Source organism: Varanus komodoensis, unplaced genomic scaffold (genome assembly GCF_004798865.1).
Source record: "Varanus komodoensis strain SLA01 unplaced genomic scaffold, ASM479886v1 scaffold4, whole genome shotgun sequence".
Taxonomy (NCBI): domain Eukaryota; kingdom Metazoa; phylum Chordata; class Lepidosauria; order Squamata; family Varanidae; genus Varanus; species Varanus komodoensis.
This window is the reverse complement of record NW_025335941.1, coordinates 12,236,346-12,256,780: the sequence shown is the minus strand read 5'-3', so window position 1 is coordinate 12,256,780 and position 20,435 is coordinate 12,236,346. Positions and strand designations below refer to the sequence as shown.

At 41.4% G+C, this 20,435-nt stretch overlaps 2 protein-coding genes across 4 annotated transcripts; one reads left to right on the top strand and one right to left on the bottom strand.

The window, feature by feature from the left end:
* Window positions 1-5,057: 5,057 nt before the first annotated feature.
* On the bottom strand, window positions 5,058-14,783 carry HMGN1 (high mobility group nucleosome binding domain 1). Its single transcript, XM_044441744.1, has 5 exons — window positions 14,769-14,783; window positions 14,146-14,175; window positions 14,007-14,057; window positions 9,568-9,699; window positions 5,058-6,751 (listed from the first exon to the last, which is right to left on the bottom strand). The coding sequence occupies exons 1-5, from the start codon at window positions 14,781-14,783 to the stop codon at window positions 6,704-6,706; spliced, it is 276 nt and encodes a 91-aa protein (XP_044297679.1). The 3' UTR covers window positions 5,058-6,703.
* On the top strand, window positions 14,408-20,435 carry GET1 (guided entry of tail-anchored proteins factor 1). Of its 3 annotated transcripts, none has more exons than XM_044441679.1 (6): window positions 14,408-15,187; window positions 15,419-15,540; window positions 16,916-17,081; window positions 18,733-18,800; window positions 19,607-19,721; window positions 20,108-20,435. In XM_044441679.1, exons 2-6 carry the CDS (start codon window positions 15,421-15,423, stop codon window positions 20,179-20,181), a joined length of 543 nt encoding a protein of 180 aa, XP_044297614.1. In that variant the 5' UTR covers window positions 14,408-15,187; window positions 15,419-15,420; the 3' UTR covers window positions 20,182-20,435. The 3 variants fall into 3 exon arrangements, with proteins under 3 accessions (XP_044297614.1, XP_044297613.1, XP_044297612.1); XM_044441678.1 differs by having other exon boundaries at window positions 15,345-15,540; XM_044441677.1 differs by lacking the exon at window positions 14,408-15,187 and having other exon boundaries at window positions 15,205-15,540.

Sequence of the window (20,435 nt, the reverse complement as noted above, 5' to 3'; positions counted from 1 at the left end):
ACACTTTGTAAAGACTCGAGGGGCTGTGGCCAAGCCAAAGGGTAGGACATTAAACTCAAACAGGTCGGATCCGACAGTAAAATGTAGAAAGCATCTGTGTGAAGGATGTATGGAAATATGAAAATAAGCATCCTTCAAATCCAGTGAGGCGAACCAATCCTCTCTTTTCGATAACGGAAGAATGTTCTGTAAAATGGTCATCCGGAACTTCCTTGGTTTGATGTACTTGTTAAGAGTTCGTAAGTCCAGGATCGGACGGAGACCAACATCCCTTTTCGGGACTGTAAAATATCTGGAATAGAATCCATGCAATCCTTCTGAGCAGGACAATTTTCGAATCGCTCCCTTGAGAAGTAGCTGTGAGACTTCATCGCGTAGCACCAATGAAGGTTTGAAGCGAATCGGGCTCGAAGGAGGGATAACATCGAATTCTATCCTATATCTGAACGAGATGATAGATAACACCCACCTATCAGATGTAATGGACTCCCAAATGGGGAGTCAGCCCTGGAGCCGGTCCCCAAAAGGGAGAAGGGAAGGTGGTGCTGGAATAGAGAGGATGGTTCGCGCAAGCCGTCAATGTGGGCATTTATCAGTATCGAATTGCCTATGGCCTTGGGCAAAACGCTGTTGTGCTTGCTGCCTCCGACGCTGCCGTTGTTGGTATTGTTGGGTTCGAGGGTAGTTTTGCTGGTGTGGATAATATGGTTGATTCCGGTAGGACAACGGGGGCCACTGCCACTTACGTTTTTGCAGGAGCTCCATGTGGCGTGCGGTTAGGCGTAATTCATGAATCACCTTTAATTTTTGGTCAGTCTTCTGGTGGAACAGACCGGTACCATCAAAAGGCATTTCCTTGATTCTGCGCTTCATCTCATCAGGGAAATTACAATTGCGCAGCCACGCATGTTGGCGTATCGAGATGGCGTTGACGAGGGCCCTTGAATTGGTGTCTACAAGGTGACGAGTGGTAGACAGCTGTTGTATCGGCACCTGCATCGCCTCCTTAATAAAAATCCTGGCAAGGTCCACTTGGTGGTCTGGAAGGGAGGAAGTGACGTTATCCAGTTTCTGCATGATAAAGTACTGGTAACATGCCAGTGTCGCTTTGTAGTTCGATATGCGCACGTTGAGACCAGAGGCCGCATAGACTCGGCGCGCAAGCATATCGATTTTTCTCCCTTCCTTGTCCCGAGGAGCGGTATGTCCCCTGGACTCCCTGCCCTGGGAGGATTCAACCACAAGAGAGTTCGGTTTTGGGTGATGGAGCAGGAAGGGAATGTCATCGTCCCGAACTCTATACATAGCCTCATATCTGCGGGAGGTCGCTTGTGGTTGGGCCAGTTGGTCCCAGGGTTGGACCATAGCCTGGCGCAGTGTAGTTATAAGCGGCAGAGCTATGGATGTGGACTGCTCTCCCCGAATGACGTCGTAGAAGCGATCTGTCGAAGGGCCTGGCTGTTGATGGGCTTCGATTTCAAGTGAACAAACCAAGCGGGACATGAGCTCTGTGAACGAGACATGAGGTTCGTCGGGTGAAGCAGGCCCTTGATATGCGACAGCCACATCAGGGGATGTGGAGTCGACGCCCGAGTCCTCGGAGTCTTCCACGTAGTGCGGCCGGTCATCGTTTGAGGAGGAGGTTTCAGGGGAGGCTGGGCGCCTCGTCTCCGTACGCCTGGAGGTGGATGGCACATCCCTCGGGACCAATGGTGATCTATGCTCACGAGGGAAATAGGGATATGGCTGGTACCCACCGCAACCGGGGGGAGCACCATATCCCGGAATCAACCAACTTTCATCTCGACGCTCGGATGAACGGCTGCGACCTCTGGGAGGTAATGGTGAGGCCACATGAGATTCAGCCGGTGGCATGGGTGTTGGTGAGCATTCCCTCGGCGGGGAGTCTCTGATTTTGCCATCAGAGATGGACTCCCGAAGTGGCTCCTCCTGTTGCTGGGAAGGCACACTCTCAGGTCGAGCAGGCCTGGGGGATCCCGGTGGTGTCACCTGCATAACGAGTTGCAGGGCCGGTCCCGAGGGGGTCGGTACCGTGGCGGCCGTCGGTACCGAAAAGCCCGATGAACCTGAGCCTCGTTGTTTTGGGCGGTCAGGTTTCTTACTCTTGCGAGCGGGCTTATCCACCTTTTCCTTCCTCAGCTTCTTATGGGTGGAAGTTTTATCCAGACTGGTATGCTTGCGCTTCTCCCATTTCTTATTCGGGGGAGAAGGCAGCGACTGAGCCCCCATAGAAGTAGCGCCCTTGTCCGAAGGACGCTGAGGAGGGTCGGCAGAGGTCGAGGAAGGACGCTTCGCCAGAGCGCTCACAGTGGAGGAGGAGCGCTGAGGAGGCGCGGACGAAGAGGAAGCAGGCCGTAGGAGCAGTTGGTCGGACTGTATTAATGCCTGATCCTATAGGAGCTTTCTGAGATGATTCTCCCTATTTTTCCGCGCCTGCTTGGTAAACGCCAAGCAATGACCGCACTTGTCGGTCCTATGCCCCTCGCCGAGGCAGAGGAGGCATAGATCATGTGGATCAGCCAGCGACATTTTAGATCCACATTCAATACATTTGCGGAATGCCGCCCGCTGCGCCATCGCGGAAAAATGAAGGGGACAGTATAGATGGTAAGATAATATTTTTGTTTTTTTATATAGAGAGAGAGAATTCAAGAAGAAAACGGACAAAATCGGGGAGAAGAACAAACTTGGAGCAAGAGAAGTTTAAACTTTTTGAGAAAAAACAACGAAGAGGCACAGATCTATAGCGAGAGACGAACAGGCACGAGGCACAGCGAACGGCGGTTGCAAAGACTGAGCAAAATGGTGGACACTCCGCTCTATTTATACCACAAAGAGGGAGGGGAGCGGAGTTTTCCTGCCAAAAAACCGTTAGCTTTCTAATCTTCCGACCTAGGCACTGCGCAGGCGCAGCAACCCATATGTGTGATCCACAGAGGCCATGACGAAGAACCTAGTGCTACTTTTTGGAATAACTTGCCACTGTTGATGATACATCATTAAACCATTGTGATCTGGAAACCAAACAACAGTCCTTGCCAGAGCAGCACTCAGATTTTCTATGGCCAAAAAATTAAAGACCCAAAAATCAGCAGGAAAGGCCATGGCCATGTTTTGGTGGTGGTGTTTTTTTTTTTTTTTTTTAATAAAGAAGGTATTTTGATGACCATTGTCAAAAAAGCCAAACAGTTAATACTGAATACTACTCTAACTTGATGTGCCAATTAAAGGAAACATTGAAAGAAAAACAGGAAATCTGCAGAAAAGTGTTCTCATTTTGCCCAACAATGCACCTGCTCACAAGGCTAGCAAGACAGTGGATGTTTTGAAAAATTTGGGGTTTGAGTGCATAGACCATCCACTGTACTCACCAGATTTTGTTTCGTTTGACTGTTTCCTGTTTCCAAACCTTCAAGTTTGAAAGGTTTTTTTTTTTTTATGATTCAGAAGTTATAGCAGCTGCAGAGCAGTATTTCAGTGACCAGACATCAGAATTTTTCTGAAGTGTTAAATAAACTTGAGAAACAATGTACCAATTGATGAACTTTGGGGTGAATATGCGAAATAGCGTATAAGTTTCATTGCTCTGGGTCATTCCCTTCCTGGTTGGGCCTGGACCTTTTCAGCATCCCCTTGGAGTATTTGTCCCTTCTGGCTAATCACATTCACTTCACCCATCTTCTTGCACTGTGCAAAGCATTTGGAGAAAACTGTCAGGAAGGCAGACAACACTCAGGGATCAAAGGAGATGGAACTTTGCTGCTTAATAGCTGACAGAGTTGGCAGAGGTAGAAGTACACTGCACATTTCCAAACCTGGTGATTTTTATGGCAAACTCAGGAGAGAAGCCATACAATGGGAATTTTGTATTACATTGGGTACAAATACATCCTATCACGTAGGGCAGAAGTGCACTTCCATGCAAAACAGTAAAAGTTGAATAATCTTGTAGACTGGTTGATTTTATAGCACTCTATTAAACAGAGACCATCATTTCACCCCAAGACATGTAAGCCTCAGATCTGAAGCTGGAAGGTAAAGAATGGTAACTGAACTGTCGGTGCTATACTGAGCTTCCAAAGGGACAGATTTCATAGGGTTTCTTGACTCAATAACTGTTACAGTCTGGCTAGAGAGGTCAGATGGATCATTAAGAGCAAAAGTTAATTCTGTTCTGTGTGAGAACTCCGAGTCATCAAACCACTTCTGACAATCACCAAGACTTGAACAAGTCATGGTAGCTTGTTTACACTGGTGTATTTTGGGCACTATTTGCTTACCTGCCTACTCACAGGTTGTTGCATCATCTGAACGTGAGTAGCATGGCTCATTGGAGGGGGAACCAACCTTCAAATAATCCAACAACAACATATGGATTGTGGTTTTTCTCCGAAGAAGCCTATGTTCCCAGGTTCTGATAACAAGCCACAGCCAGTCAGTGCTTGTTTAAACTACAGTGATCATATGAACCAGGTCTGTAAACTCAAAAGTTGGTCACTGTGTTCTACTTCTTATGTGTCTGATACTACTTATTCTACTTCGGCTCATTCTTTTGCTACATCAACATTTATGCCCCAGTGAAATAGTTGCACAACATTCATGTATGGATGGGTTAGGGCAGCAGTGTTCCATGTATAGATACATTGCCTGAAAGGGATACAAAATCACATCTATATCTTAAATGGCTATTGTACTCAAGGATCTTGGCTAAATGGCTTATTCATACAATAACATGGCACCAGCTGCATTTGTTGAATAGCACCATATCCTTTCATCATGACTCCTGCACTAGCCAAATGGCCAAATTCAATCAATTTGATGGACATAAGACTCAGTGGTCGTGTGTGGTCATGTCTCAGGAGGTTAAAAGCAATAGCAGGCATTCATTTGGAATCAGGGCAACACAATTATAAGTCTTGAAAAGCTGGAGGAAATAGAGATTTCTCTTTCATGAATTACTTAAAACAGTAGCCTTGCAACATACAAGAATCAACTCCTGCTACTTATATTTTCTGATTAATGAATGAAAACATCCCTTTCCAAAGAGAAAACCATTTTTATATGCATTTGCATGTTTTTAATATCTCCATGCAAGATAGCTTTCAGTCAAGTTGAAAAAAAATGTAACCAATATTTTATTACATCTTGTTTGCTGAACCACAGAGACAGTAATCTGATGAGTTACAACAACTTTCATTCAAAGAAGAAAAGTACCAGTGTCTCAAAAAGCTGTCATATATAGTTACCTCTCTTTAACCAGAAAATTTATCTACTCAGTACTTGAACAGCACGCATACTATACATCAAGATATTTCACAACACATGGTTTTGTTTCTCATCAGCATTCAAACATTTTGGAACCCACTTGGCTGAGAGAGCTTCTGCATATACACTACGCATGAAGTTTAAATGCAACACATCCCCTGAATATCTCAAGTGTCTCAGCAATTGTTTTAGCCAAAATTTGCCAATCTGCCAAAATCAGATTGAACATGATCAACAATTTCAGGAGTTGACACTGCTGAACGCCTTCCAGATCCCACTGCATCTTCAGGCTCAAAACCTTCACGCTGAAAGTTGGCACAACACTTCTTCACAGTTGAGTATGATGAGCACTTCTCAATCTTTGCATCATACACTCATGAATTTCCTTTGGCATTTTGGAACAGGAACTTCATGATGACCTGGAGTTCAACACTTGAAAATTCCACATATTTCATTGACACACTTTTGCCAATGATCTGAACAACATTCAAAAATTAGCTCTACAATCCTGCACACTGGCATTTTACAATATAAAATAACACTTTCTTCCTACAGTGACAAAATAATCAGATTTTGAGAAGTGGGTTTGGTTGAGAACTTTTCAGCATCCCCTCATGGAAAGCTGTTGTGGAAGAAAGTTTTCACCTCTACTAAAAATAACTGCCCCAGAAAAAATAAATCTGAAAAAGAGATCTGATACTAGGTAACAGTTTTCACTTAGCAAGCTTCCTATTCAGGACAAATTGACTAAGTTAGTTTGAAGGCATTTTCTTAGCACATACCATTTTGCCATTGTGACATGTTTCTGGTAACAATTTATAAAAGCGGTCCTTCAGGCTGCAGCATGGGTGAGCAATTTGTTTCCCTTCAGAGAGATGATACTTATGTACACTAAGTGTTTCCAAATTTATCTTTGCAAGTACATTGGCTAAACATTTAAGGAAACAAAGCTAAATTCAGGATGAGTGAATTTCTGCATAAAGATAGGTTCAAGCAACACAAGTAAATTACAATTGCCCACCCTGGCCTATGGAATGTTAAGCTGCTACAATCCTATGCAAATCGGGGAAAGAGTAAGTTCCACTAAACTCAGTGGGACTTGCTTCTAAGTAAACATGCACAGAATGTTGCCATAAAGTAGCCATTTTTAAAAAAAATCTCCTTAATTCAATGTTCCATTAATTGCTGGTTGTATGCACAGCATAAACTGGTACATGATCATAACCTTTTAAAATAAAGCATTGACACCGAACTACATTAAATAGAGTATGTGGCAGATCCCCTCATGTTTAAAAAAATGTGTTTTCTAAATCTACTAAAAAAACTTGGATATACAAAATAGTTGATAAAAATATTCCTCTGAATTGTACAAGGTAACGGTATAAGAACCAACAATTAAAGAGTTTGTACAAAGTTGTTACTCAGATTTTGCTTCTTTCTCTCCTGCTGCATGGGATATTGGGACCTGAAAAAAGAAGAAGTTTAATGTAATATGCTTTCCAATTCATATATAAAGACTATAATGTTGTAACAAGAAATTTGGCATGCCAAATTTGAAACTTAGGGCTAATGCAATTTTTGTATGCCATTAATCACACTGAGAACCTATGTGGTGTGGTGGCTAGAGCGTTTGACTGGGACCCAAGAAATGTGGGTTCTAGTTTCCACTCAACCATAGAACCAACTGAGTGACTTTAGGCCAGTCACAAACTCTCAGCCCAACCTACCTCACAGAACTGTTGTTGTGAAGGTAAGATAGGAGGAAGAGGAAAAATAGGTAAGCCACCTTGAGTTCTTTGGAATGAAAAAGGTGGGATATAAATAAAATAAAACCTGAGTCAAATTGTATTGGAAGATTGTGGTGAACAAGGTTGCACTTGCCTGTTTATGTGCAGCCTGAATCAATTAACATATTCAATCATGTGGAAAGCATTCAGTTTAGAGTAGAAGAGCCCAATGTGGTGCCCATTGGCACCCAACTGATTTTTTAAATTTTTAATACATACATGGATTTATATGAAATGCATATAACTTTCTAGCAACTATACAAAGCCTTCAACAAAGTAGAATTAATATTCAAGTAATTATTCATTTACAGGTGGCATCTATAATCCTCAATTTAAGTAAGTGGTTATATTCCAATATTGGAATATCAGTCTTTTAAGCTGTCAAAAGGGTGCAGAGAATCAACTTCTCCTTCCATTTTTTTATTTCAACAAAGTAAGTAAATAATTGAGAACATGTATTTCAATGAATATTAAAAACGGTTCCAGTACAAACTGTAACAACCTATTCCCCAAAAGAAGCATCTACAAGACATTGCCAAAACACAAATTTGAGAAATGTTAGCTGTATTTCACCAGTAGCAGTTATCTGTATTAGGTAATTCATTATTACAGAGTCACTGCAACGTTCAATACACATGAAACAAGTTCTTGTTGAACAAGTCACTGCATAAGTTCCATAGATTTGACAGCCACCAAAGCAGCAATCTGCTGTTTAGGCATTTTGTGGTGGCACTCAGACCAGTTTCTCAAACTCCTGACTATCAGCATGGGTCCAGAGGGATTGGGGACCCCAGCTATAGTCTAATAAAAGCAAACAATGAACACTACCCTATACTGACAAGATCCATGATCTTTTACGCTAGATGTTTTAGAGCTGCAGTTTAATTTAGATCATACTGATTCTTATTAAATTGCAGCAATGGTTCACCAGCATACTGTAATTTTCACTAAAAAAACATGTTAATCTACAATATACTCATATCACAGATTGTTTTGATACCCATATCACACTATAGACTATTTTCTGATTAGAAAAGGATACATTATATTCAGACAAGGGAACACTTGTTTTCTATCCAGGACTTGGCAGTTTCCATAAAGCCACAAAAGTAATGTACATTATTTATGAACATAGGTTAGCCAGTGCTGCCCTTCCATCAGTGATATGCACACTGCTCCAGATTATTTATCTTTATATTTCCATTTATATGCTGCCTACTACTGAAGTCTCAAGGTGGGGGTAAGCAATTACCTCCCAAATAGCTACCATATTTGCTCTGCAGGTTTGGGGGATCCTTCAAAGCAGATCTGGGGATATGCAGTAGAATGTGGGGAAGATAGTGTAAAATGAAATTCTGCTGCACTAATGGAAGTCTGCTCAGATAATGTAAGGGGGAAAAAAGACATACACAGACCTGAATCCTTAAATAGGATAAAATCAGGTCATTAAATAGGCAAATTTAATTAGTTATGGAATGCGCTCCCCAGAGAGGTCCGCCTCGCGCCGTCGTTATTTGTTTTTCGGCGCCAGGCGAAGACCTTTTTAACTGTTAGTATTATTTGATCTTATCTGGCCAGGGCGGCTTATTTTATATTGTATTTTTTGGATTTTTAATGTTTATATTTATTGTAATTTATATTATAATGACTTTTATTTATTGTTGTAAGCCGCCCCGAGGCTTCGGCGAATGGGGCGGCATAAAAATGTTTTAATTAATAAATAAATAAAATAAATGTTACATTGTTCAGCTTCATTTACTAATTAATAAAGAACAGTTTGTTTTCACTTCAAGGAGTCAAGTGTTATTTATGTCAAATGTTCAGCATTTTTCCACAATCTATCTTTGAGTTGTTTAAAATTAAGTTCCTTCAAACATATGATTTTAATTATATAGAAATTATATTTAGCATGAAACTGAGATATGATTTTAAATTCCATATATTTGGTGAACTGATCTAGTTGACCTGATCAATCATGCTTGGTAACCATGTGTTTCTGGTACTAAACCAGGAAACAAGACTACTGAAAATGTGCTTTATCTTGAAGACAGCATTGTAGCCTGAAAACCAGTGCCAAATCCTCCTTCCTTCCAGATCAGCCCCCTTTATTAATTGAAATATTTACCCTGGCATATGGGGAAAACACCTTAAATGTTCATACAACATTAACAGGGACCATCAGAGCCTGCTCCACTTGCACTGCACTCTTCCCACAACAGATTATCTGACATCAAATAACCTTTAGAATTGGTTTATGAGAAGGCCGCTAGAGCTGGCTGGGTTGCATCAAATAACACATGTTAAAACACAACTGAGCATCTTAGATAAATCATAATCCATTTTGAGGATTCTAGTAAAAAACATCCATCCACACAAGGCACTGCTTGGGAATTCTTGAATATGTCCATCCTACTGTGTGGCAATAAGCCAGCAAGCGTTTTTGGAAAATCACATGGAAAATGAAAAAAGTTATGAAAATATACAGCAAATTTACCTCATCATGCTTTACTTCTCCATTTTCTTCAGGCAATTTGTCCTTTATCTCCTCTTTGTTAACCTCTTCAGTTTGTTTCCCTTTTGGTTCTTTTTTCCCTTTTGTCTGGGCTTTCTTTTGCTCAGACTTTTCCTACAGTATGTTAAAATAAACAATCAGCATCTAGTCTTCAAATAGTCTCCAGATTCAGCACAATATAAAGAGGTAATATTTAGACAATGTATTAAAAAAAGAAGCCATTAGGAATATTTGACAGTACAATTTTATGCATGTTTATTCTAAAGCACAACCCACAATTCAATGGAACATATTTCTGGTTAAGTACATAGAGAAGTTTTTATTTATTTACTGTACTCTCAATGTTGTGCTGACTTTAAAAATACAGCTGCTAGATTGACAAAGGTATATATAAGCATTGCTCAGTTATTCCATGGTTTGTACTACATGCTCTAATTTATCAAAACAGAAACCTAAAGTGATGTCATACTCAAGCAGACATATCTGTAACAATGTATGTTTCAGTTAAAAACAACTAATCACAAAAGTACCATTTAAAAATAATCATATCTTTCTATATGAACACTCTTAGTGAATTCTGAAAATCTGTACCAAATTATAGCAATTTAATTAAAAACTGCTGGCAAATCAGCTGTCTAAATGCTCTTGAGGGCAAGCAGAGCATGGAAGCAATTCTTAGCTCCATACTCCTTCCCTGCTCAATTGGTGGAGGGTTTGGAAGGTTATAGGTAGTGACAATGTACATTGTGCCCTAACACATGTAAATTCCTAACTTGTTTGATATGTTCCTATAAATTAAATCTAACTATTGATGCACTAAGTACTAAAATACAGAGAAAGTCCCCTCAAAAGATTTGAAGTTTATGAACCAACTGATCTAAATTGCTCAAGTATGTGGGCATTTTCTTCTGGTAATCAATTTTCATAATGTTATTTCACTCACAAGAAGGCACTGCTCATATTTATTGAACTGCTTATATTTAAATGTCTTTAAAATGACCTGAAAATGGCTCCTTATGAATGATAGCCTGACCTGAGTATTTCTCTCTGTGGTAGATGGAAATAAGTATATAATCACTGCCTTATATCACCTTCAATTCCTTCCTCTGGCTGCTTTCCACTTGTTTCATATCCTACACTGTACAACATCTTGCTCCAATTCCCTTCTCACTGCAGAAACACAAAGTATGTAATAGTACAGAACTTATGCTTAGTGCACGTGTGTCTCCCTCTCTATGTCTCATTATTCAGAGGCTCAGAACTTTCCAGAAGCTACTGCTAAGCTATTGGACAAAAGTGCTCATTCTTGTAAGATGAAATGGAATTCTGTATTGCAGAATATTCTTGTTTCAGAACCAACTGCAGAACTCTTAAGAGGATGAAAATAGTGTATATGATCACTTTGCTAAATACAGAGAATGATTCTTTTAGTGTTATAATGGAATACCATCTCTTGAAATCAGTGGCTCAACCTGGAATAGAAAATCTGTTCCATCACAGATCATTGATAGGGAAAAAATGACTATGGATCATTCAGACAAGTAGAAAGAAGGGCATCTTTCAAAATGCTGCCTGACCTAGTTGACAACCAGCCTGATCAGACCATTCAAAGATGAAAATATGAGTCAAGTATCAAATGGACCAGTCTGTACTTTTCAAGATCTCATCAGTTGGAAAGAAAACTTATGGATCAATGGGCTGGCTGTCAGCTGGTTAAATCTGCCCGTTCAAAGGCATTATTCCACTATTGGGCAACATTCTGGGAAAAAATTAAGACAGATGTCCCCCAAACAGGACCCTAAATATCCATGAAAGCTTATTATGCCAATGTACTGAGTTGCAATTATAATCTTTGGCCTTTAAAAAAAACTATCCCCATAGGTCTTTGTTTAGAGATTCGTTTACACAGAAAGGCCTAACTACTATATAATGGTCTCTATAGATGTACTGAAGCCCACTAAGTCAATATTAAAGGAACAGGCTTAGTATTGTGTATTAAAATTTAATCTCTTAACTGTTTGTTTTTGCTTTGCTATTGTTGCTTGCTAACTACCTTGAATATCATTCGACTGTAAATCAAGAATATAAATATTCAAAAGGCTACTGATCCCCTTCATGGATCACTGTCTTGTCGTGGTGAAGGGGCTTGTGTAGCTCAATGAAGGTATGAGCTATGCTGTGCAGGACCATCCAAGACGGACAGGTCATAGCAGAGAGTTCTGACAAAACATGATCCACTGAAGAAGGAAATGGCAACCCACTCCAGTATCCTTGTCATGAAAACCCCATGGACAGTACCAAAAGGCAAAAAGATATGACGCCGGAAGATGAGCCCCTCAGGTCGGAAGGTGTCCAATATGCTACTGGGGAAGAGCGGAGGGCTAGTACTAGTAGCGCCAGAAAGAATGAAGCGACTGGGTCAAAGCCGAAAGGACACTCAGTTGCAGATATATCTGGTGGTGAAAGGAGAGTCCGATGCTGCAAAGATCTATACTCCATGGGAACCTGGAATGTAAGATCCATGAATCAAGGCAAGCTGGACGTGGTCAAACAAGAGATGACAAGACTGAACATTGACATTTTCGGAATCAGTGAACTGAAATGGGAAGGAACGGGTGAATTTAATTCATATGACCACCAGGTATACTACTGCAGGCAAGAATCCCTCAGAAGAAATGGAGTAGCCTTCATAGTCAATAAAAGAGTGGGAAAAGCAGTACTGGGATACAATCTCCAAAATGACAGAATGATCTCAGTTCAAATCCAAGGCAAACCATTCAACATCACAGTAGTCCAAATCTATGCCCCAACCACTGGTGCTGAAGAGGCTGAAGCTGACAGGTTCTATGAAGGCATACAACACCTTCTAGAATTAACACCCAAAAATGATGTCCTTAACATCCTGGGGGATTGGAATGCCAAAGTAGGAAGCCAAAAGATAACAGGAATAACAGGCAAGTTTGGCCTTGGAGTACAAAATGAAGCAGGGTACAGGCTGGTAGAATGTTGTCAAGAGAATACGATGGTCATAGCAAACACTCTTTTCCAACAACCCAAGAGACGACTATACACATGGACATCACCAGACGGTCAACACAGAAATCAGATTGACTATGTGCTCTGCAGCCAAAGATGGAGAAGCTCTATACAGTCAGTAAAAACTAGACCAGGAGCTGACTGTGGCTCAGATCATGAGCTTCTCGTTGCAAAATTTAGGCTTACATTGAAGAAAGTAGGGTAAAGCACTAGGCCACTCAGGTATGACCTAAATCACATTCCTGATGAATATACAGTAGAGGTGACAAATAGATTTAAGGAATTAGATCTGATAGACAGAGTGCCTGAAGAACTATGGACAGAGGTCAAACATTGTACAAGAGGTAGCAACTAAAACCATCCCAAAGAAAAAGAAATGCAGGAAAGCAAAATGAATGTCTGAGGAAACTTACAAATAGCTGAGGAAAGAAGGGAAGTGAAAGGCAAGGGAGAAAGAAAAAGATACACCCAACTGAATGCAGAATTCCAGAGAATAGCTAGAAGAGATAAGAATGCCTTTTTAAATGAACAGTGCAAAGAAATAGAAGAAAACAATAGAATAGGGAGAACCAGCCACTTAATGAGAAGGAAGGACTCACTGGAGAGGAGCCTAATGCTGAGAACAATAGATGGCAAAAGAAGGAGGGGACGGCAGAGGATGAGGTGGCTAGATGGAGTCACTGAAGCAGTCGGTATGAGATTAAGTGGACTCCGGGGGATGGTGGAGGACAGGAAGGCCTGGAGGAATGTTGTCCATGGGGTCGCGATGGGTCGGACACGACTTCGCGATGAACAACAACAACAACACTGATCTCATTAAAGCTGTCCTTGCCCAAAAACCATGTAACACAGTGTTTAGTTTTGCTGTGGGCAATTAATTCATACAAAAAATGGTAACAGTATAATTCAAGCCATCTATCTGTAAATTATAAGCCCTTACAGTACAAATCAATAGCACCTGTTATTTGTTCAATGCCATGTGCTCAGATGATACTATTGGCCTATACATTATTTATATGAAAGTCTATACATGTTTGGTAAGTACATTATTTTTCATGGTTTTACAAAATATATAGGTGGCAAAACACTGATCTTGTAACTCATATAAGCATTCAATATCACAGGTTGCTTGATAGCACCATCACTGCACTATTAACAGCAGTAATTTTTACACCTTGACAAATCTGCATAATAGGAGAATCCTCAGATCTATTACCATATTAGCAGTATCTTCACACAGTGATTCATGCAGAGATTCAGTAACACCATTCCATTTTTAAAATAAAGGGTCCCCCCCCCTTCATCCAGCTATCAAGTCACATCTTGAACTGCTGAACCAACTTGAATTCTTAAAAGGCATATATAACCTCATCTCTGAACCTCACCTTGAAAGCTGGCTTTGTTGGCTTTTTTTCAGCTTTGACAGTAGCAGGTTTCTGGGGAGGAAAAAAACACACACATTTACTGTCTTCTCCCTTTCTGTAAGATACTGTAGGAAACCAATACACATAAATCTCTACTTACAGCTGACAGCTGTGCTGATCGCCTCTTTGGCTAAAGCAAGACAAACCAAAGAAGTGCAGTATTAATGACTTCATCAACGCTACCATCCCTTCTCATTTTCTACTTCACTACCAAAGCATTTACTACTTACCTCTTCTTCGGCAGGGTTCACCGAAGTTTATGATGAGAGTGCAGAGGAGCGAGCGGAGAAGAGCAGGGCATGCGCACTAAAGAAAGCGCCACACGGTTCCGGGAGCTGTGACGCCGCCGCGCAACACGCCCCCTTCACACTGCCTTGCCGAGATTTGGAGGCGGAGTCCGGCTTGTAGCAACGTGCGCAAAAAGGTGCAGACGCTGGGACGTGCGAAAGGCTCTCTAATTCACCCTCTCCCCGAGTGGCCTGCAGGGAACGGACGAGGGACTTGCCGTCCAGTTCCGAAGGCCAGCGAAAGCCGCGGCCATTTATAGCCCTCCTGCCCGTCTAGGAACTATGTAAGCGCGAAAACCTGGGCCGTCGCAGAAAATAACGCCCCTCTGTGCAGAACAAAACGGACCGTTCACCTAGATTGGTGTTTAAGAAGATAAAGGACGTGAGGAAGAAAAGGAACGAGCGCGAGAAGGGAGCGCGCGCGCCCGTCGCCAACCTTTCTCTTCGGCATGGCGGAACAAGCTGCGATGGCGAACGTCTACACTCGGCTTTTCTTGCGATTTGCTTTTCTCTAGCGTCGGGAGGAGCGGCGTTGATTCCTACGTCACACTCCGACCTACAGGGCATCTGACTCCTAATACACACGGACTAGACTGTCCGCTTGCCCCTGTTACACCCAGCTTCCCTCCCGCAGCCATCCCAGCAGCACCGCAGCAGGATCTAGCTGGACTGAAAGGCGGGGACAGAAGCGCGAGCGCGGTCCGGCGCCGCCCCCTATGACTAGTCGCGCTCATTTGTGTTGGGCAGCCCCGCTCGCGGGACCACTTAAACCATTCCTCGGCCCAGTTGAAAGGGCGGGCCTTAAAGAGGCCTGATCCTCCCAAGTTGCGTCACAACAGAAGTGAAGCAGGCAAGGTATGCGCGCATGCGTACGAAAGACCCGCACGGTAGCTTTGGGTGGGTGGGCTGGCTGGTCGTAATAGTCACGGGGCGTAGCCGTGGGGCGGCGATGTGTGCGTACGGCCCCTTGACAACTCTGCGTAAGCCTGGATCCTTTATTTCCCTACCCTAGCTAGTTAGCCTGAAAACACCGGGAGAGAGAGTTTGGTAGCGCTTCTTCGTCTTTCTTCCCTCCCCCGCCTTCAGATATGCACGAGCTGCACGTGGAAACGGAGCATCGGGCGGACGGCGGCGCGTGGTTCCTCGTGTTGAGCTCGGTGTTCTTGTGCAACCTCCTCAAAATCCTCCTGCCCTCCTGTTCTTCCATTGTAAGTGACGTCACCCCCCTGGTTTCCCTAACGACGGCAGGCTGGTTCGTCCTTCCCCGTCTTGAATCACAAGTGGCTGCTGCGGGTGGGACTCCCTTTTCTCGATTCCAGCCGCGCAGTCGAGCTTTTACAAGCAGGCGCCGCCGTGTGCGTGAACCCGGCCCTAAATTCTGCTCACGGCACGCTTACTCCCGAGCAAGCGTTCCTCCATGCGAAGCCAAGCTGCCTCGCAGCGCCGCAGGGCGAAATGTAAAAGGCTTGCAATTTCCAGTATCCCCGATAGGACTTCATTTCAAGGTTAAACGTGCATAGCATTGCACCCTTAGGTGTGTTAACCGTTCTTTTATAGCCATTGCCAAGGTGTTTTAAACAATTAAGGCCAAGGAGAGTTTTTAAAAGTTTCTTTAGTTAAAAAATGAGGCTGTTTAAAATCATCGCGCTCACGTGGAAAATAGGAACTGTTTCTGATGGTGGCTGTATGAATGTTCTGCTCGCTCATTTTTAATGAGAGGTGCGTTTGCTCCGGAGCCAAAGATACCGTTGGGCTTCTGCGACAGAGACCCGAGGTTTACAGGGTGAATCGTGGACTGCGGCTGTAAGAAAAACATTGGGTTATTTGGCCATCAGATTCGGACTTGGGGACAACCTATACTATAAGTCCTATGGTTGTAAAGTTACCATAACAAAGAAAATAAGCAATAGGAGTGCTGCTCAACTCACAGCCTCCTCACACTTTTCAGAGAGCCTACACCTTAAAGTGAGGTGTGAATGTTTCCAATGTATTATACAGATGCATTTGTTAAGGAACTGAACTTAATAATAAACCTGGCTTTCTAACATGAAACCACCCGTGGGTTCAAGTAGTTTTTTGCCCCCACATTTCTCCTACTTGGTAGGGCATATGGACTGAGTAATAGGGAAGGAGGTGTTTGACACACTTTTGAAGCACTTAAAGCTACAGAACAGTGTCCTAGTCTGCCTATGCTTCTGTCAAATCCCACTTGATTAGAGAAAGGTTTGTTTGAAGCTTTTTATTGACCCCCAGCACCAGAATCTGATGGCATAACTTTCAGTTTTGTATTGGTACAGTCTGTAGAAGCACATACATTGTCACTGATCAGTTATGATACATTTGGGGAGAAACTGGCTATAATCCTGCTAGCAAAGATATTTTCTGGAAAAGTCTGCTTTGAGCATTAAAAATCCAAGAGCCATGCTTCTGGTTGCATTTACTTAGATGATGTTATTTAGGAAAGAGACTAAAAGGCTGCTTTGCTAGAAATAACTTTCATCGATAATTTCCAAAATGCATGTGTTTTAGTTAAAGCAAAATGAGAATGAAATAGCTATTCACAGTTGTCCTTCTCTTTGTCAGATATCTAGGTTACTACAAAAGGATGCTGAGCATGAATCACTGATGAGATCTGAAATTCAGAACATGAAGCAAGAACTTTCTACCATTAGTATGATGGATGAATTTGCCAGATATGCCAGACTAGAAAGGAAAATTAACAAAATGACTGACAAGCTTAAAACTCACGGTAGATAGCTGCTCCTTCAGATTTGCATGCTGTTCATTGGTAACCTTTTTTTAAAAAATCTTGTATATTTTTCAAGATTGCCTCTATTGTTGATAGTGGCTTTGGGAAAAAAAATAATGTCTACAACATAAAGTTTCAGGTCTCTGAATCAGATGCTTCAGGGTTCACTTACTAATGTTTCTAAATATGTGCACTTTGTAAACGGTGAAACTTCTTGGTAGGGCTTGGGGAAGGCAAGGAAAGTGGTCAAGGAGGATAGATTTCATTTTGTGTTTCTAATTATAAGCCCTTGGATATGTGTTTCAAATAAGACAGCTTTTCAGCTTCCTCCTTCCAATGGAAAATGCAGTTGAAGTGCTAGTTGTTGAACTGAACACACTGACGGATCCAGGAACAAGTTTAATTTTACTGAGCAACTGGTTAAAGGATTACCTTGTAGGTTCTCCATAATGATAAAGCTAAAGACTTTATTTTAATGAAAGCTGAGCATTCAGAGATGGGATCTTCCCCAATCCCAAATTATAGCCCTAGCTGCCAAATATCAATGGCAGTCAGTGCAGTGTGGAGCTTAGAGTGTTTATTTATATTTTTACTTATATTGCAATTTATATCCTGCCTTTTTCCTACAAAGGGCTCAAGGCAGCTTACATCATTCTCCTCCTCCATCTTATCCCCACAACAACAACAACCCTGTGAGGCAGGTTGGGCTGAGAGTCTGTGACTGGCCCAAAGTCACCCAGCTGGCTCCATGACTGAGTGGGGACTAGAACCCAGATCCTCTGAGTCCCAGTCCCATGCTCTTAACAACTACATCACACTGGCTCGTTGGAGGCATGAGCGATCTGGGTTCTAGTGACTACCTAGCCATGAAGTTCATTCAGTGATTTTGGGCCAGTCACAGACTGTCAGCGTACTCTACAGGTCTCTTGAGAATGGAAGAGGACCATATAGACCTTGGGTGCTTTGCAAGGAGGAAAGGTATAATACAGATTTCATAATAAATACAAAAACTCAGATATAGCCAGTGGTAAGGATTCAACTGTGTCCCAAAGTTAGGCCTAATGATGTTACACTGTTGTAAACTCATTTTTGTACAATATAACAAGTGCTTGTCAAAGCAATGAAGGAAAGTAGTGATTTTCCATTGCCCTAGCAAGCACTAGTTGCAAGCATTTACAACAACACATCATCAGTGCTAGCACTGGGAAATGGATAGATCATTCCCACTATAATTTCTTTCTTTTTTAGAATTGCCATAATCAGAAAAATTGCCTATAAATTTCAGTAACAGGTCTACTGCATACACACTGACAATCTTTAGTTTCTAACAGAACAAAACATTTGGAAGAACCTGACTTCTGTATACACTGTGCATGATTGTTAATTCTATGGGGATGTTTAATAATGATGCTCAGTTTTAGTTATATACTATGTGACATATTTCTTTGTCCTTGATTTGTGTGGATTTTTGTTTATATCTGGAATAATACAATAAATATGAAGGGGAAAAAGAATAGACTTATCTTTTTCTGTCATTGACATTTCCAATGAACAAAATCCTTTAACTGAACAACAAATAGTATTTGTTTAAAAACAAATGTGACTTATGTGTATATAAATAATGCAGATTATGTTACCTCTTTTTTAACAGTGAAAACACGAACAGCTCAACTAGCTAAAATAAAATGGATAATAAATATTGTGTTCTACATTTTGCAAGTAAGTGTAATTTAGTTATACGAGAGTGCATCTTATATTTGTGACAGTGCTATAAAGGGAATAGTGATCTTCAACCATTTACAACAATAAGCTATTTTAAATATTTAGAACAACATTCTTAATATATCAAGCAAGGGGAATCACAGAATAGTAGAGCTGAAAAGGTCAGGAATGCCATCGGGTTGAACCCCCTGCTTTTACAGGACACTAATTTACACTATCCCAGGCACCAGTGTGTATCCAGATACCCTTTCTGGTGGCCATGAAGATGCTATAAACTTCCCACATCTTAACTTTTTTTTGCTGTGAAGTAGATTTCTGTTGGTGCTCCTAAACCAACTCTTCTGTTTCAGTAAGGTTACTTTTGTCTAATGTTCCATGTCAGCCATTTTGTGGTAGTGCCTGTTAGTCTCTCAAATTGCCAAAGGTGCCCATAGCTGAGGAAGGTTGCCTACTCCTGGATTAGAAGGAAAATAGCCTAACCTGCTCTCTGATGTTCTAGTTTTCTATGTCGGGTATTGTTTTGCTTGCAGAAGGATTTAATGATTTGAGCATTTCGCTACATCTAAAATGCACGCTTAGTTCTACAGCAGAGAAATTGGTCTCCTGATTATATCAGTTCTTTCTGATGGAGCCAGGGACCATCATTCTAGCCTTGTAATACTGACTTTGAGATATATAATTATTATTGTAATGGCAGCACAGGGATCTTGAACCTAATGGGCATCAAAACTGTTGGTTGTGCAACTAAATAAATATAAGCACTCTCACTTTTTGTAGTCTTACAACAACTGCTTTTATTCCAGGCTGTTTTAATGATTTCACTGATTTGGAAATACTACTCTGAACCAGTTACAGTGCTCCCAAGCAAATGGCTAGCCCCTTTAGAACGCTTAGTAGCTTTCCCAACAGGAGTTGCAGGTAAGATTTTTCATGAATTTCATGCATCTTTTGTGTCAGTATGAGTTCATTTGCCCTAGTTCCCAAACATTTTAATAGTATTCCCCTCCTCCACCCAGCTCTGCCCACGATTCCCAAGCAGTGATAGAGCGTGATTGTCCATGGCTCACTATGTTGCCTGAAGCTACAGCTTTCTTCCTATGTCAAGGGACAAGTATTAAATAGGAAAAACATTAGTGGTACCAGGTTCCATAGAATTCTCTGTGTGGCATATAAATTGTATTCTCACAGTTGTTTTATTTAGTTACTTGTTCTGTTTTGCTATGAAAATGAAACTCTATATATTTGCCTAAATGTGTATGGTTGCATTATATTAATTTAAAGCATGCTTCTTGCTTAATTTTTAGGTGGTGTTGGCATTACATGTTGGTTGGTAGTTTGCAACAAAGTTGTGGCCATTATGCTTCACCCTTTCAGCTGAGAAAGAATTCCAGTTTCAGCGGTTCTGAACTCTCCTGTCTATTGTCACAATGTTAAAAAAAGAGTTCGATAACTTATAAAAGGCAGTATCTGGGGAAAGGGCCAAGTAATAAAGCATAACTAAATTATCTTTTTGTAAAGTTTTATTAATATTTATGTACATATTGTACTATCTCACGTAATTCAGTTTGTTGACTTCAGTGCTGAACCTATTTAAACATGTTTATGTTCTATTAAAATCAGTAATTTAATGCA